This window comes from Brassica oleracea, chromosome C9, assembly GCF_000695525.1.
Source record: "Brassica oleracea var. oleracea cultivar TO1000 chromosome C9, BOL, whole genome shotgun sequence".
In the NCBI taxonomy this organism is placed as follows: domain Eukaryota; kingdom Viridiplantae; phylum Streptophyta; class Magnoliopsida; order Brassicales; family Brassicaceae; genus Brassica; species Brassica oleracea.
The window spans coordinates 38,734,680-38,751,464 of NC_027756.1; the positions used below are offsets into that span (position 1 = coordinate 38,734,680).

The 16,785-nt window shown below is 34.9% G+C and overlaps 3 protein-coding genes across 3 annotated transcripts; all 3 read left to right on the top strand.

The window, feature by feature from the left end:
* Positions 1-2,521: 2,521 nt before the first annotated feature.
* LOC106315627 lies at positions 2,522-4,334 on the top strand. The gene is made up of 3 exons (XM_013753420.1): positions 2,522-2,744; positions 3,667-3,861; positions 3,938-4,334. The coding sequence occupies exons 1-3, from the start codon at positions 2,739-2,741 to the stop codon at positions 3,980-3,982; spliced, it is 246 nt and encodes an 81-aa protein (XP_013608874.1). The 5' UTR covers positions 2,522-2,738; the 3' UTR covers positions 3,983-4,334.
* A 5,314-nt stretch (positions 4,335-9,648) lies between these two features.
* On the top strand, positions 9,649-12,543 carry LOC106318996 (WEB family protein At5g55860). The gene is made up of 3 exons (XM_013757183.1): positions 9,649-9,918; positions 10,273-10,501; positions 10,567-12,543. The coding sequence occupies exons 2-3, from the start codon at positions 10,319-10,321 to the stop codon at positions 12,340-12,342; spliced, it is 1,959 nt and encodes a 652-aa protein (XP_013612637.1). The 5' UTR covers positions 9,649-9,918; positions 10,273-10,318; the 3' UTR covers positions 12,343-12,543.
* A 2,385-nt stretch (positions 12,544-14,928) lies between these two features.
* On the top strand, positions 14,929-16,657 carry LOC106318377 (altered inheritance of mitochondria protein 32). The gene is made up of 5 exons (XM_013756324.1): positions 14,929-15,297; positions 15,536-15,621; positions 15,710-16,015; positions 16,105-16,188; positions 16,276-16,657. Exons 1-5 carry the CDS (start codon positions 14,959-14,961, stop codon positions 16,643-16,645), a joined length of 1,185 nt encoding a protein of 394 aa, XP_013611778.1. The 5' UTR covers positions 14,929-14,958; the 3' UTR covers positions 16,646-16,657.
* Positions 16,658-16,785: the final 128 nt, after the last annotated feature.

Sequence of the window (16,785 nt, forward strand, 5' to 3'; positions counted from 1 at the left end):
AATCATCAACAGTTTTAGTCAAGGCCGCTCAAATCAAACAGGCGTACAAAAATATAAACATCAACATTTTGACAAACCATCTACTAGAATTACTAACAAAATACAACGAACTAATGATGAGATGTCTTTCGAGCTGGTAACACATGTGCTTATTACACACGTTTAAATTCAAATTAGTCTATAAAATAGAACTTCAAATGCCGTTCCTTCTGTATATTGTCCACATACTAAATTATTATAAAGTATCCAAACTACCCGAAAGTATCCGAAAGTATCCGGATAGTTTTATCCGAAATATCCAAAGTAATCCAAAATATCCAAAAAATTTATGTAAATCGTAATTATTTAATATTTTACCCTAAATAACCGATATTTTATCCAAATTATCCGAACTACCCGAACTATCCGAACCCGAACCGGATCCAAATGAGAACCGAACTTTTTCCGGATATTTTCCGGTTCCAACATTTACTATCCGAACCAAACCGAACCCGAAACTATCCGAACCGAACCGAAAATAGGTCAAGTACTAAATGGATCCTCTAGCCCCTATCCGAACTACCCGAAACCCGAAATACCCGAACCAAACCGAACCGATACCTGAAATGCCCAGGCCTAGCATGTGCTAGCCAATATTCGAGGGGCAACATCTATAATATTACAAAATCATCAACAGTTTTAGTCAAGGCCGCTCAAATCAAACGAGCTCAAATCAAACGGGCGTACAAAAATATAAACATCAACATTTTGACAACAGTTCTTTCCCGCTGGTAACACCTATGCTTATTACACACGTTTTAATTCAAATTAGTCTCTAAAATAGAACTTCAAATGTCGTTCCTTCCATATACTGTCAACATGGTACTAAAGAGTATAAGTATGTTCTTTAAATATAACATCAACTTTACTTTATGTTTAAATTCCAATTAAATTAACTTTGTTACGACTATTGGTTTTTTATTCTATTTTTATCGAATGATTAATCACAACCACTTATGATATTCAACCTTAAACTAATCAACTTCAAAACAAAGTAATACATTACGGTCGCTAACCACTATCAAATGGATATCATTCACTTTCAACATATTTTCATATTCATATTTTCGAACATATTTTCTTTACTAAGACCATAAAATGAATTGTAAATTCATTTTAAAAAAAACATATGAACCCGGCGCGTAGCGCCGGAATACCACTAGTAATCCATATAATTTTGAAAATTTGTATATAAGATAAGAAGTATAATTATGAATAAAAGATTATTGAAAATTAAAGGATACGGAACAAACCCCGCCACATCAAAATCCATCTCCGGCGTGAAGATCTGTTGGTGATGTGACTTTGTTTCGGGTTGTCGTCTTCGCAGAGGGCGTGCTTTGACTCGTTGAAGCTGAGAGGGATTTGCAACGCGGCGCCTCTAGCGACTGTGCCGCCGCTTCATCCTCCTCATCACCGAAGTAAACGTCTCCACTCCCGACGCAGGATCTTCTCACCGGTGGAAGAAAATGTCGATTTGGCCTCTACCTTCAAAGGCTAATCGGGTATGTGTCGCCTGACCTAGAGGTCTCGGGACCTCGGACTGGTTGCGATAGGGTCATCTCTGTCACTCTGTCAGTCATGATTAGGCGGTTAGCTACTGAGTGATGCATTAATTTAGCTCATATCTCCTCCTTTGTTGTTGGTGTTGGCGTTGCTTGTTGCTTGGATTGGAATGCAGGTTGAAATGTGTTGGGTTGTGGAGGTTCTTGGTCTTCTAGGAGCTCAGGGTAACACTTTGCGGTTGGAGGAGGTAGTAAGACTCGGGAGGTGGTAATGCTGCCCCTTTCTCTATACCGACTTAGAGGGCGAGTGCGGTCGAGATGGTTGAGCGCTATTAAGCACCCTTGGTGTGTGTTGTCCCGTCTATTGCTCGAATCCGGGTTTAGTTCTTTCCCAGCCTGGACCTAGAGGACAGTCCTTGAGCGGGTCTGTTTCTGTACCTCGGAGAAAAGCAATTTTTTCAGGCAGACATTGAATCCACTTCCCACTAGCGTTGTGTTCCTCCTGTTCTAGTGTCTCGGGTCTCTCTTTTCATGCCTGTCTCAGCTCAACCTTCCATCCTATTGCTACAAGTTTGTATCGATACTTGATGTCATGTTCGCTACAAAGCCGAACGGTTTCAAGTTCGATTGATTTTGCTTCCATGTTTTTACCTTTTTTTGCCATGGAAGTAAGTTTTGGAGATCTTATAGTTTGTTTATAACATCTTGTAAGACTCAACAATTCATTTCGGAAATGATATTTACCATTTAGCGAAAAAAAAAAAAAAAGGATACGGAACAAAACAGTGCCAGCAAATCACTTGCTATTGCATCGGTCTAAACCAACATATATGCTCAAAAAATTAACAGCCGTTAGAGCCAGCCAGCTCATATTTCCGTTTAAGAAACCTAAAGACGTCGCGTCACTGGGATTAACTCCGTTTATATAAAAAGAGAAAGAGAGAAGAAGAAGGAAACAAAAGTATAGAAAGAAAGAAAAAGATCTGAAAAAATCAGAAAGAGAGAAAGAGAAAAAGGAAAAGGAAAAGTCTCTCTCTTTTTTTTTTCTTCTCCCAGATTCTCTCTCTCCTCCTGCGATCGTATTTTCTCTCACTTTCATTGGTTTTCTCGGCGGCTCCATCTCCTTTCTTTTTTCCTCAGAATCGTTCGGTTCCATCTTTCTAGGGATAAATCTTCCTCCTCTCTGCAGACGCCATGTCGGTACGTTTAACATCTCTATCTTCTTAAGATTTTTTTTGTTTACGTTTCGTGATATATATACCTTCTAATTCGATTTGAAGAGTTTGGAGAATTTAGTTTCGCTTCGTAAGTTAGATGCTGTGTTTCATTTTTATCGGAGGGTTTTTGTTTTTTTTTGGCTTTATCTGTTCTTATTCAGCTGAACAGTTTTGTTGCAATCGTCTATTGTGTTCGGTAAATAGATTTGATATTATGATTTTGATGAGCTTTTGTCTTGTTGCTGGTAATCCTTGTACTGGATCTCGGTTTTTTACTTCTAAAGTTTCCATCTTTGGCTTCTATTCAATCTGAATTTGATTGATTTAAGCTCAGATTCATGCACTGATTTCTCTTTTAGCTTAGATGTTGATGGGTTCTGATTTTGGATTTGAGATCAATTACGGTGAAGTTGGTTTTTGTAATTCTCCCAGATTAGTTCTGGACATGTGAATATTGCGTGTGACATGTTTTCTTAGGGACAGGCAATTATGGTGTATAATGTTGGCTAGAAAATGGAAACTTTGATTAGTTTGGGCTATTACTACACAAACCTTTTTCCTCATCTTTGATGGTATAACTTGTTTCATTACTTCACCCCTTGTTCCGTATGTGCTTTTTTTTTCGGTTTATCTTTGGTCTCTTCTCTTTTGTGTTTGCTCCCCACCTGAGACTTGCTTACAATCGGAAAATGCTAACTAGTAATCCTTTATCAATGAATGTTGTTTTTCTTTTTCAAGAGTTTAGAGTTTACTCTCAATGTAGAAATGTCATACACTTGAACAACATGTGAATATACGTTAACAGTTCATCTGACTGGGTCAAAAGGGATTGAGTTTGAGATTTTTAACTTATTTTTCTTGATGTTTTGGTTTCTCACCATTGTGTGTTTCACCACATGGAACAGGACAAAGGTCGTCCCTTGCCGAAGTTTGGAGAATGGGATGTGAATGACCCAGCATCAGCTGAAGGTTTCACGGTGATATTCAACAAAGCCAGGGATGAGAAAAAGACTGGTGGCAAACCCGGATCACCCGGTAAATCCACTGATGGTCATGCTAAGTCCGGAGGAGGAGGAGGAGATCCTAGTAAACCTCATCCTGTAAGTTTCTTCCTCTTTTTTGTCAGTCTTCTCTTTATCGATCCATCGTCACACAAAATACTCTCTTTGGTTTCAGAAAAAATGGCTCTGCTGCATGCAATCTCCGGCTGTGGACTCTTGATTGGCACAAAGATGGATTTGTTTGCTGCACAACAAAAGTGGAGTAACATTGCTTAGACATCTAAAGCAATGTTCTTTTTTATGTTTTATTGTCTTTCTTGAAGTACCCACAACAACAACAACAACAAAAGTTTCTAAGATGAGTTTGGAGCCACCACCCCCTTTAGTATCACGATTATGATTCCTTCTTCTTCTTCTTTGAAGTTGTTTGTTCTTCTATATAAAATGCTGTAAAATCGTGTTGTCACTTTTATCGGAAAACCAGAAAGGAAAAGAAAAAAAAACATAGTAAAATTGTGTATGTAATAATTCTCATGGGTCGTTTTTGGGTTTAATTTTATGGTGTCTTTTTCCTTGTGTTTTGCTTTTTTATTACATCAAATCAAACCAATTATTATGTGTTATATTCATTTGCCATTAAAATGTGTAGATGCCTTAGAGTGAAAATTTTGCAAACCATTCGTTTAAAATCGCACACAGACATGAATCCAACACAACATGGGATTTTGGGTAGATTGTGGGCTTTTGGTTAGCTCATGCTGGGTAATTAAGCTAAAGCCTTGATCGATACTGGAGGATATGATCCTCTGAATCTTATAAAACAAAAGACGTGAAACGTTTTCTACCAAGTGTAGATTTTTCATCAAATCGTTGCAATAAATTTGAGTTTTGCTTCTTGCGGTCAAAGTGGAGAGGAAAAGAAAAAAAAAAGGGGGTGTGCATCAAATTTTGTGATGATCAATCAACACTGTGCTATTCATCAATTCCCAAGAAAAAGGTAAAAAAAAACGGGAACAGAAATCTAAAAGGTTTAGTTTACAATCAATTCACTGATATACTATGTGATTCATCTGTATCTTTATTCTCATTTATTCAGTGCATACCGTGTGTGTGTGTATATATATACGTACATAATGCATGAAGGATGTATCTAAAGAGTCGAGAGCAAATCCAACCATCGAAGAAAGAAAGAAAGTGAAGATATGTCGGCATCTGACAAGAAGAAGTCGTCGGTTCCGTCGTCCCATGTTACCCTCAAAGTTAAAAGTCAGGTACTTGAATATATATAACTACTACTCGTACATGTAGATGTTACAACCATTAGATACATGTATTATTTTAACCGGCTTTGAAAGATGGATCAAATGAGTGTATATTAACATTTTTTTAAAATAAAAATAAAAATGTTGTATATAAAATATAACAGGATGATGTAGATGTGTACTTCCGGATTAAGAGGGACGTTGAGCTCCGTAAGATGATGGAAGCCTTTTCCCACAAAGTTGGAAAACAAATGTCTGCCTTCGTCTTTCTTTTCGATGGAATTCGTATTAAATCCAATCAAACTCCCAAAGAGGTACTTCTTATTGATATGAGCTAGATTTGATATTTGTTTATGAATAATTACTCTCTCTCTATAAATATATATTAAGAAAAGAAAAGAATTTGCAGCTTGACCTTCGAAGGGCGGGTATATTTTTGTTCTAATTTTTTTTTTGAAACATTTAATTTTTATATTTATGTTTTAATCATATTTGTGTTTTTTTGTAATCATATTTGTGTTTAATCTTAAATTAATTTAATTTAAATTTTGGTAGAAGTATTAAATATGTCAAGTTGCATAACTATACACTGTGCTATATGTATTTCAAAATTATTTTTAAACTTTATTCCTGTAACATATTATATTTTCTTAATAGTTACCTAACATAATTAGTCAAAAATATTCGTATAAAATTTTTTTTGGAATCGACCGGAAAATCAAGTCTTGTACTCAATTAGACATGAACTATATACCCGGATAATTTTTAAAATTTTATATTCGAAAAACAATATTAAATCCAACCCGTCCCAACCCACTCTGAAGAACACCTCCCCCCGGGAGAACGAACAATGTTTTTGAAAAATGTGAAAAAAATAATTTTAATATATTCTGTTATATATATATATATATATATACATTGTAAGTATATTAATTGTATACATTTAGGGCCAGTGTATTAATTTCATTTTTAACATTTTCATTTTTTAAAAACTGTTTTATAAATTTAATTTAATTATTATGCCAAATTCTTGTGTAAGTATTAAGAAAGTTTATTATTTACACCAATCCATATTATTTTATAATAAAAATGCTTTTTTTTTAGTTTTGAAAACTTATTTTATTATTTTTAAAAACTTTTTATTTCTATAAATTGCAAGTTTCATTTTTTGTACTTTATTACATCTATACATTTATTGTTTGGATTTTTGATTATATAACAAAAATAATTTTAATTTTACCAGACTTGCGAAGTGGATTTATATCATTTGCTTCCAATGTAAAATGTGTTGTTTAAATGAGCCAGTGAAAAGCTATTCATTATTTAATGAAATATGAAGTTGGGTTCGCTAAACAGCCAAAAATTTGTCCAACTTTAGGTCAATTTATACTCTTTCCGTTTTGATTTAATTCTCGCTTTTCGTTTCAAAATTATTGTTGTTTATAGTTTCAATGCAAAATTTATAAATAAGATTCTCCACTTTATTTTTCTATTGGTTGAAATATGATTAGGTGTATAGGTAATCGTGTTTTTATTTTAGAAATTTACAAAATCATATGTTTCTTTAATCTGTATGTATAAACTTAAAACGACAAATAAAATGAAACGGAGAGAATATATCTTTTCCATTATGATGTTCGCATTAAAAGAAAATAGAAAAGTCAAAGCATTAAAAAGTCTTCTTCTTTCTCTCTCCATGTAAACTTAATTCAGCCGCTCTTTCTTTATTCTTTTTAATTTTCTCATCATTTTTTTTCATAGTTCTTAAATTTATAAAAAAACCACAAACAATTGAGAACAAAAAAGATTTTACACAAACTAACACTATACATAATTTTTTCAACATTCTGTGTTTTTAACCGAGTAGAAAGAAGTCACGACGAACCACCCCCGTCAAAGATCTCTACACTGAGAATAAAATATAATTTTTACAAAATCTGCATTGGTTAATTAAACAAAACAATTTTAAAATGAAATAAATAAATTATAAGTTCTCATAGATGATAGTTATCAAAAAAAGGAAGTTACGAGGGTTCCAAGAATATAGGAAAAAAAGAAGAGGTCACGTAAGAGGAAGAAATACGTAGATTTAGATGTAGTTATAAAAGAGTTGGTTTATCTTTTTTTTAAAGTAGGTTATAGGGAAAATTGTTGTTGGGCTGAACCTATATCTAGGCCTGGGCAAAATAACCGGAACCGAAGAACCGAACCGGAACCGAACCGAAATACCTGAAACCGGAACCGGACTAATACCCTCAAATACCCGAACGGTTCCTATATTTTTATATCCGAAATAACCGAACCGAACCGGAACCGAATCGAGAACCGAACGGGTACCCGAATATATAAAATATTAATTATATATACATATAACATCACTAAATATATATTTTTAATTTAAAATTCTATTAAAAGTATCTGAAAATAATTGAGGATAACTAAATTATTATAAAGTATCCAAACTACCCGAAAGTATCCAAAACTATCCAGATAGTTTTATCCGAAATATCCAAAGTAATCCGAAATATCCAAATTTTTTATCTAAATCATCCTAATTATTTGATATTTTACTCTAAATAACCGATATTTTATCCAAATTATCCGAATTACCCGAACTATCCGAACCCGAACCGGATCCAAATAAGAACCGAACTTTTTCCGGATATTTTCCGGTTCCTACATTTACTATCCGAACCGAACCGAACCCGAAACTATCCGAACCGAACCGAACCGAAAATATGTCAAGTACTAAATGGATCCTCTAGCCCCTATCCAAACTACCCAAAACCCGAAATACCCGAACCGAACCGAACCGATACCCGAAATACCCAAGCCTACCTATATCAATGGGTCACACTGCTGTTTTAATAGAATAAATATGCTTTTTCATATAGAATTCATACAAAGGAAGTTTACAAAAGAAAAAAATTCATAGTACAAAGGAGATTGGTGGATATGTTGTTTTTTTCGAATTAAATGTGATATACATAAAAATGGTAAAAGAACAAATCATTGTCAATATGATTATCCTTGGAGACCTTGGCCCCCATTATGACTAGTCAATATATATAACAAAATGTATATAATTAGATCTATTTTTTAGCCTTACATGTCGTCTACCTCACGTGCCAAAATGGTTATCCGCCCATAAAGCTCCACGCAATTTTGTTTTTCCTTTGAATTTACGAATTTTCACTTAATTATCCGAGTTGGGCCATACCATATGAATAATGATATGCTTTCTAACTGGGATAAGACCTATTGCACGATATAAATTTATTTGTATATATTATCGATAGTTTTTTTATATATTTGACCATTTTATTTGTATATATAAAATATTTTTTGTTGTTATTATATAATTTATTTCCGATAGATCAGATCAATTTTTATCAAAAAAAATGGAACAAAACTATAATTAATATATCATGGATTGATCGGATTGGACATTAAACAAATTATGACATAAAAACTTTATTTTTTCCATCGAACACATTCTTGAAAAAAGTGAACAGTATTGTTTTCACAGTTAAATTATTTTGACTTTTATCTTCCATATGGTTTTGAAAGCTTTCAAATCAACCATCGAATTAATACATGTTATTTTAATGTTTTTAGTCGTATACTTAAGGAAAAGTTACATTTTTGGAATTTAAAAAAAAAAATTCAAAATATAATATGTAAGAAAATTCTAACATATAAGAAATATATAACATATAAGGTGTCCATATTTTTGTATTTTAAAGTCGTTTAAAAAAAAATATATAACATATAAGGTGTCCTCATTTTTGTATTTTAAAATCGTTTTAAGAAAAAAACATAACATATAAGGTTTCTTCAATTTTGTAATTTAAAGTCATTTTAAAAAATTCAAAATATAACATATAAGAAAAAATCTAATTTTTTTTATTATATGGTTAATGTGATTGTTTAAATTTTTTTAATAATATAAATTTAAACAAAAATGAAGAAGAATGCAAAAATTGTTATCAAATCTTTAATATTCATAATCATTAATTTCTATATATATGTAAATCATATTAGGTAATTCCGTACCTTTTATTTAAGGAAAAATACACATTTTCTATATTTAGGTTAATATAATGTTCTCTAGTGTTATATAATTATGGAATAATGTGACACCATTAGATTAAACTATATTTTATATTAGATGCTATAGAATTTGAAATATAATTTAGAAAACATTTAGAGTGCCACCTAGGATTTGAAGTTTTTTTTTAATTAATACAAAATGAAGGTTCTAATTTTTCAAATGGTTCTCAATTAATATACAGGGGATTCTCAAAAAAAAAAACTAGTAACTTTTTTTTGTATTCGACACTTTTAAATCCACTAAATTCGTAGCAGATATAGTATGCTCTTAAAGGAATAATGTGTAAAGTTAAATGGAATCTTAAAGAGGAATGATGCTAATTCATAAAGTTAAATAAAGTAAATTAGAGATTTACTCGCCGTCACAAGATTTACTAGAGTAAATAAGAGTATTAGGTTAACCGGTGACCAACAAGAAGCTGCCAAATGTCAACCGAATACACTTCCCTTTCTTGTCCCTCTCTCCTCTCTGTCTCTTTATTTCTCTCTCATCGCCACTGACTTTTTGCTCCTCTCTGATTACAGAAGAAGAAATTCAAACTTTGCTCATCTCTTCCAAAGCTCTAATCTTTTTTTTTTCCCTTTCCTTTGGTTCTCATAGACGTCGAGACTAGAGATATCTTTCTTTTTTCTGATCAAACGTGTTTTATTTTTGGTCTCGGTCGTCTTCTCTCTCCCAGAGCAAATCACTCCTTTAGATTCTTTTTTTATTTTCTTGGCGCGGCTTCGGTATCCCGTCTCTGGGTTTTCATCTTCCGTCTCAGAAAACGAGAAAGATCAGGTACGAATCTGTTTCGATCGTCGCTTCAGAGGCTGTAGAGAAGCTTCATCATTTTTTCGATTAGCATCGTTTGATTATTGATTGATTAGGGATCTGTGCTGTGATTCTTGGTGATTAGATTTGAGCAGATCATTTAAAAAAGGGAAAATCTTTAGTTAATTATTAATCTTTCCCTTAATAACCTCTTGTTAGGGTCTATGTGTACTGTTGATATATTGCTTAATTAGTGGAATCGTCCCTTAATCAACGGACAACTGTTTGTGCGTGTCTCTCTCTCTCTCTCTTTCTCTCTCTCTCTCTCTTGTCTGTGTTATTTATTAGGTGGTGAGTCTTGGTTCTTCTCTGTCTTTGTAGCTTTATAAAGAGAGAGAGAGAGAGAGAGAGAGAGAGAGCATGCAAAATGGTTGCTAAGAAAGGACGTAGAGACTCTTCAGATTCTTCTCCTTCTGTGGAGGTTGGAGAGATAGACACAAGCTCTCCTTTTCAATCTGTTAAGGATGCTGTTAGTCTCTTCGGTCGTGAAGCTGCCTTTTCCGCTGAAAAGCAGCCTCTCGTTCGAAAACCCAGTCCCCAATCCGCTGAGGTAACCAAACACTTTCTTCAGCTTTGATTCACAAACAGCTTCTGATTTGTGTTGTGGTTTTGCAGAAAGTTTTGGTGAAGCAAACTGAGCTTCACGTGGCGCAGAAAGAGCTGAACAAGTTAAAGGACCAGCTTAAGAACGCTGAAACAATCAGAGAGCAAGCCTTGAGTGAGCTCGAGTGGGCTAAGAGAACTGTTGACGAGCTTACTCGCAAGCTTGATGCGGTTAATGAGTCGAGAGATGCTGCGAATAAAGTGACTGAAGCTGCCAAGAGTCTGATCAAAGAAGCGAAACCAGGGAATGTTTCTGTGTCTAGCAGTGATGATGCTGAGGGTTTGGATATGGAACATTATGGGATGGTGTGCAAGGAGCTTGATACAGCGAAGCAAGAGCTGAGAAAGATCCGTCAGGTTTCAAATGAGGTTTCTGAAACAAAGAATGTTGCGTTAACCAAAGAAGAGGAAGCTAAAGAAGTGACTAAAGTTTATTCAGAGAAGATCGAGTTGCTTAGAAAGGAGATCGCAGCTGTTAACGAATCAGTTGAACAGACTAAGCTTGCTTGTTCTCAAGCTCAGAAAGAACAGTCTGAGATTTTTGCAGAGAAGGAGATTCAGCACCAATCTTATAAAGCTGGCATGGAAGAGTCTGCCAAGAAGCTGCTCGCTTTGAAGAGCGAGTTTGATCCTGAGTTTGCTAAAAAGCTTGAAGCGCAGTTAACTGAAACATACAACGAGATCGATGAGTTGCAGAAGCAAATGGAGACTGCGAAAGCATCTGATACGGAGTCTGTTAATGGGGTGAGTCTGGAGCTGAAAGAAGCAAAGGGTTTACTAGAGAAGCTCGTGGAAGAAGAGAAGTCTTTGGAAAAGTCAGTGGAATCTCTCAAAGCAGAGCTAGAGAATGTGAAGACAGAGCGCAGTGAAGTTGAAGCCAAGGAGGCTGAGATCGAAACTGTGGCTGGAGATCTTAATCTGAAGCTTAGCCAAAGCAAGAGTGAGCTTGAAGAATGCGTTGCAGAGGAAGGTAAAGCAAACGCTGCTTTGGAAGATATGATGTCAACCTTGAATCAAATCACTTCTGAGACGGAAGCTGCTCGAAGAGAAGCTGACGCAATGAGAAACAAAGCCGAGGAGCTGAAGAAGGAAGCAGAAACGGCGCATCTCGCGCTTGAGGAGACAGAGCTGAACTTGAGGGTGGCCCTAGATGAAGCTGAAGAAGCAAAAACTACAGAGGCAAAGGCCCTTGGACAGATAAAGTCCATGTCTGAAAAATCCAACGCTGTACGCAACTCCACGTCATCCGAGTCTGGACCTCAGAGCATCACACTGTCTCGGGATGAGTTCAAGTCTCTGAGCAAGAGAGCTGAGGTATCTGATAAGTTAGCGGATATGAAAGTGGCGGCTGCGCTGGCTCAGGTGGAAGCAGTGAGAGCTAGCGAAAACGAGACGCTGAAGAAGTTGGAGACGACGCAAGAGGAGATCGAGAAGCTAAAGACTGCAACGGAGGAGGCACTGAAGAAAGCAGCTATGGCTGATGCTGCAAAGAAAGCGGTCGAAGGAGAGCTCAGGAGGTGGCGGGAAAGAGATCAGAAGAAAGCAGAGGAAGCAGCGTCGAGGATTCTTGCCGAGGCTGAGGCCAGGATGTCTGTTGAATCATCACCGCAGCACCTCTACTACAAAGACACGAAACAGAAACCTGTTCACAAGAAGCTGGAGAAGACAAGAACTAGTGTGGTGTCAAAGAAAGTGTTGATGCCGAATCTAAGTGGAATCTTTAGTAGAAAGAAGAATCAAGCGGAGTGGGGTTCTCCTTCTTACCTCCCTGGAGAGAAACCCTTTTGATGTATTGCTTCTTTTCTCTTTTTTTTTTTTTTTAAGATTTGAGAACTTTTGTTATTGTGAGCAATGAGAAAATTGTGTGCTAAAAGGCTGTTGTGGTTTGAGATCAGAGAGGCAGTTGCAGCTTTTTGGTCTGGAATGTGAGAGAAACTTGTGTGTTGCTGTAAATTTGGATCAAAGCTATATAGGTTTTTTTTTCTCTCTTTTTGTGATTTGTAAATGTTTTTTTTTTAGTTTCTTCTACAACTTTGAGATAAAGGTGAAAGAAAAAACATTTAACAATACTGACGAGGTTGGTCGATCTCAAGAATTTTATCGAGCAAGATGGGTCAGCATTCGGTGCCTGTCCCAAAGCGACGGATGCTTTCTTGAGCGTGAAGACTGTCTTTTAGTTAGTGTTCTGATGATGATGAGGAACCCAAAATTTTATCCCAAAACAAATCATTCTAAACATATTTACTTATCCTTTTTTGAACAAATATATTTACATATCATTTTAACAATTTTTTCAATTACTTTGTTAAAAGTTTAAAACTGATTTGAAACTTATTATTTTCTCTGTTTCTTAAAAACTGTCATTTTAACGTTTTTTTCTTATCATTTTGGATTTTTAATTTAAATTATATTTATTTTTAATTTAATATTAATTATAAACTGTATTGATTTTATAAATAATTTTATTTATTTTAAATACTATTAGTTAAATATGTGTAACTTATAGGAAGTTAAATGCATTTAATCATTTTAAAATGTCAAAGTTTAACAAACTTTAGATAATCACCATGTGGCTGCTTTAGAGATGCAACAGTAACTTTGTATGTCATCACTGTCGTAGATCTGTTTTGGAAATCAACGGTGATGTTTATCATCAAATTAATCCTAATTATCTGCATATTTCTATGTTGCTGAGAATATATATCAGTGATATCACTAATTTAAAGACTCTTTCTTTTGTATTCTTTACAACATGAGATATGCGCTTGCATTTGAACTACCAAAAATTAAACTTTGTAATTTTTTGAAAGATCTAGCATGTACCTGTTATTTATAAAACCAAAAAAATCTAAAGTAAACAAACTCGAACCAAAATGTTTAAATAAGACAAAATCACCAATGTTCTATATTAAAAGAAACTATGTTAAAGTTGGATTCAACTTCCAAAAAGAAGAATCATGTATAAACATAAGAAAAAAAAGTTCACATAACAACAATTGGTATTTAGTTAAAGAAAACCGAAAAAGATAAAAAAAAACTAATATTTATATTTAATTAAATAAATTAGCATAAATATAAAGACTAATTTTTTACATAATTTTTGATAATATATATTAGTCCACACAAAATACGGCTGATCCACACTCAATATTAATTACATAGATAGTTTGAGACTAATAAGGGCATTTTTAACGAGGTATCTAACGCGTTTTTTAAGGAGTGGATCCCGCGGTTTTGTTAAAAACGAGTTTCATAAGTCGCGAGATAAGAAACGGTTTCGGTCCATTTGTTACACTATTTTGCGAACCCCACGACACGTGACGGTCCGCGGTTGGTTCCATTTTTAATTATTTTTTTTAATCAGATAAAAAAAAAGAATTTAAGAAAGAGAAAAAGAGAAAAATAGCACTAAATCAAATTTTTGTTCCCAAACTAGCACTCAAGGTCAAAAGTCACAAAAATAGCACTTAATGTTTTATCAAAAGTCACAAACTTAGGGTTTAGAGTTAAACGGTGGGGTTTAGGATTTAGGGTTTAGGGTTTAGGGTTTAGAGTTTAGGGTTTAGGGTTTAAATTTTAGGGTTTAGAGTTTAGAGTTTAGAGTTTAGGGTTTAAATTTTAGGATTTAGGGTTTAGAGTTTAGAGTTTAGGGTTTAGAGTTTAGGTTTATGGTTTAGGGTTTAGGATTTAAGATTTAGGATTTAGGGTTTAGAGTTTAGAGTTTAGGGTTTAGGGTTTAGAGTTTAGGGTTTAGGGTTTAAATTTTAGGGTTTAGAGTTTAGAGTTTAGAGTTTAGGGTTTAAATTTTAGGATTTAGGGTTTAGAGTTTAGAGTTTAGGGTTTAGAGTTTAGGTTTATAGTTTAGGGTTTATGATTTAGGGTTTAGGATTTAGGGTTTAGGGTTTAGAGTTTAGAAATGAGGTTTTGGGGATAAGATTTCAAATTTTGAAAAATAAAAAAATTAAAATTTTCAAAAGATAAAATGCTATTTTGGTCATTTTAGTTTTTTAGTACTATTTTTGTGATATAAATTTAGAAATGTGCTATATTGGAGATTTGTCCTTTAAAAAACCCAAAACGGGTTTCAGCCGATAATGATGCTCTAACACTTTCTGAAAACACCCGAGATCAGAAACCATCGATAAAAAGTTCAAAACCTCACACCGAACAAACCACGACCCGACCAAAAAACCGAAACTGCGGAGGTTTGAGATTTTTTTTTTCAAATCACATTTGGTCTATCTAATTAAATTGCAATGGAAAAAAACAAATGAAAGTGTGGAAACATGGTGTCAGCGATAGTTAATACACTTATTTAAATCAAACTAATTTTTTATTTATCTAATAATAACTTTCTTCTCCAAAAAAAAAAAAAAAAAAAAAAAAACGAACTTTAATTTCAAAATGGGAAGCGGAAGAAGATACATGGACGACCCTTTAGCCTTGAACAGAAACCCATTACCCTCCTCCTCGTCTCCCATCACCGTATCCAACCCTCTCGACGGCTTTCTCGGCGAATCGACCTCTCGCTCTGGAAGCTTCGAAAGTGAGAGCATCAGCGAAGAAGGCGATTTCGGAGCTGAGAAACTCGCCGGGACCGTAGAGTTCTACGAGAGACATGTCTTCTTGTGCTACAAAAAGCCCTCCTTTTGGCCGGCCAGGATCGAGGCCTCCGAGTTCGATCGGTTGCCGAGGCTTCTCTCTTCCGTCGTGTCTGCGAGGAAGAGTGATATGAAGAAAGAGGTGAACTTTCTTAGCCCCTTTGAACGTTAATGTGGATTTAGGGCTCCTTTTGAATGTTAATCCCATAACTACTTTGGTTTGTGATTCTAGTCATGAGTTCAGTGAGTTGTGAAGTTGTTGCTCCTAAGTCCATTTGGGATTCTCTGTTTATTTTGTTGCTAAAGTTTACAACGTGACTTTCTTATGATCTTGCATCAGTTATGAGTTATCTTTTGTTGTTTCTTCCGTTAAATTGCAGACTCTACTCACAATATGTGAGGGCCATGATGGGACTGAGACATCTAATGGAGATGTGTTGATCTTTCCGGATATGATCAGATACAGGTAACTTGTATGGTTTTTTTATGTGCAATGGTTCTTGATTAAATAAAAGGCAAACTCATTTTGATATTTTCAATGTTGAATGTTGCAGAAGGTTGACTCATTTTGATGTGGACACATTTGTGGAAGAGGTGCTTGTGAAGGATGTTGTGTGGCTGCCTGGAAATCCTGAACCTCTAAGTGGTTCATATGTCTTTGTATGTTGTCATGGATCCAGAGACCGGCGTTGCGGGGTTTATGGACCCTCTCTGGTTAGTAGATTCAGAGAAGATATTGAAATGTGTGGTCTTGAAGGTCAAGTTTCTGTCAGCCCTTGTTCCCACATTGGTGGTCACAAATACACTGGAGATGTCATCATCTATGGATCAAACATTAACCAGAGAGTCACAGGAAACTGGTAAGTAAAGAATACCATATTTGTAAAAAAAAAAAAGATTGAGTTGTGTTACTGTTTCTATGAGTTTTAAGTGATTCTTGTTCTGTTAGGTATGGGTTAGTGACTCTAGAAGATGTACCTCAACTGCTGGAGCAACATATTTACAGAGGCCAAATCCTAGACCGCCTTTGGAGGTAACATACGATCAAAGGCTCTCTTTATTGACTTAGTCTCTGTACATTTTTTTTGGTGTTTGAACACTTTAACTTATTGTTTTATAGGGGTGAAATGGGTCTGTTAGAAGAAGATCAGAAGAAAACTCAAGAACAGAGGTTCCAAGAACGAAATGCTGAAAAGATCAACAACGGGGAGGTGTCCCTCGTTGTCCAACAGAATGGGAATTCATCTTGGTGTTTAGAGGAGGAGAATCACACTGAGAATATTACCTCGGAAAAAGAAATCTCTGTTAAAAGTGCATCTTCTCGGGTAAGTAGCAGCAAGAAGGGATCTTCCTATGGATTCAAGGTTTGTGCTGCGATGTCAATGTGGTTGGAGAATTGGGAGAAAGAAGATACGTATGCCGCTTTATCTGTTGTTTGTGCTGCTGCATCTGTGGCTATTGCCTATAACTGCTACAAGCAATTGAAATGAAACCGTTTGTTATATATCTTTGGAACGGTTATTATTATTATTATTATAATTATTATGTCAGCCCATTAGAATGATCCTCTTCGTCTGTATAGATGATGGTCTTAGACATCTCTGGTTTGGATTCTTAATGGTTTGGGTGG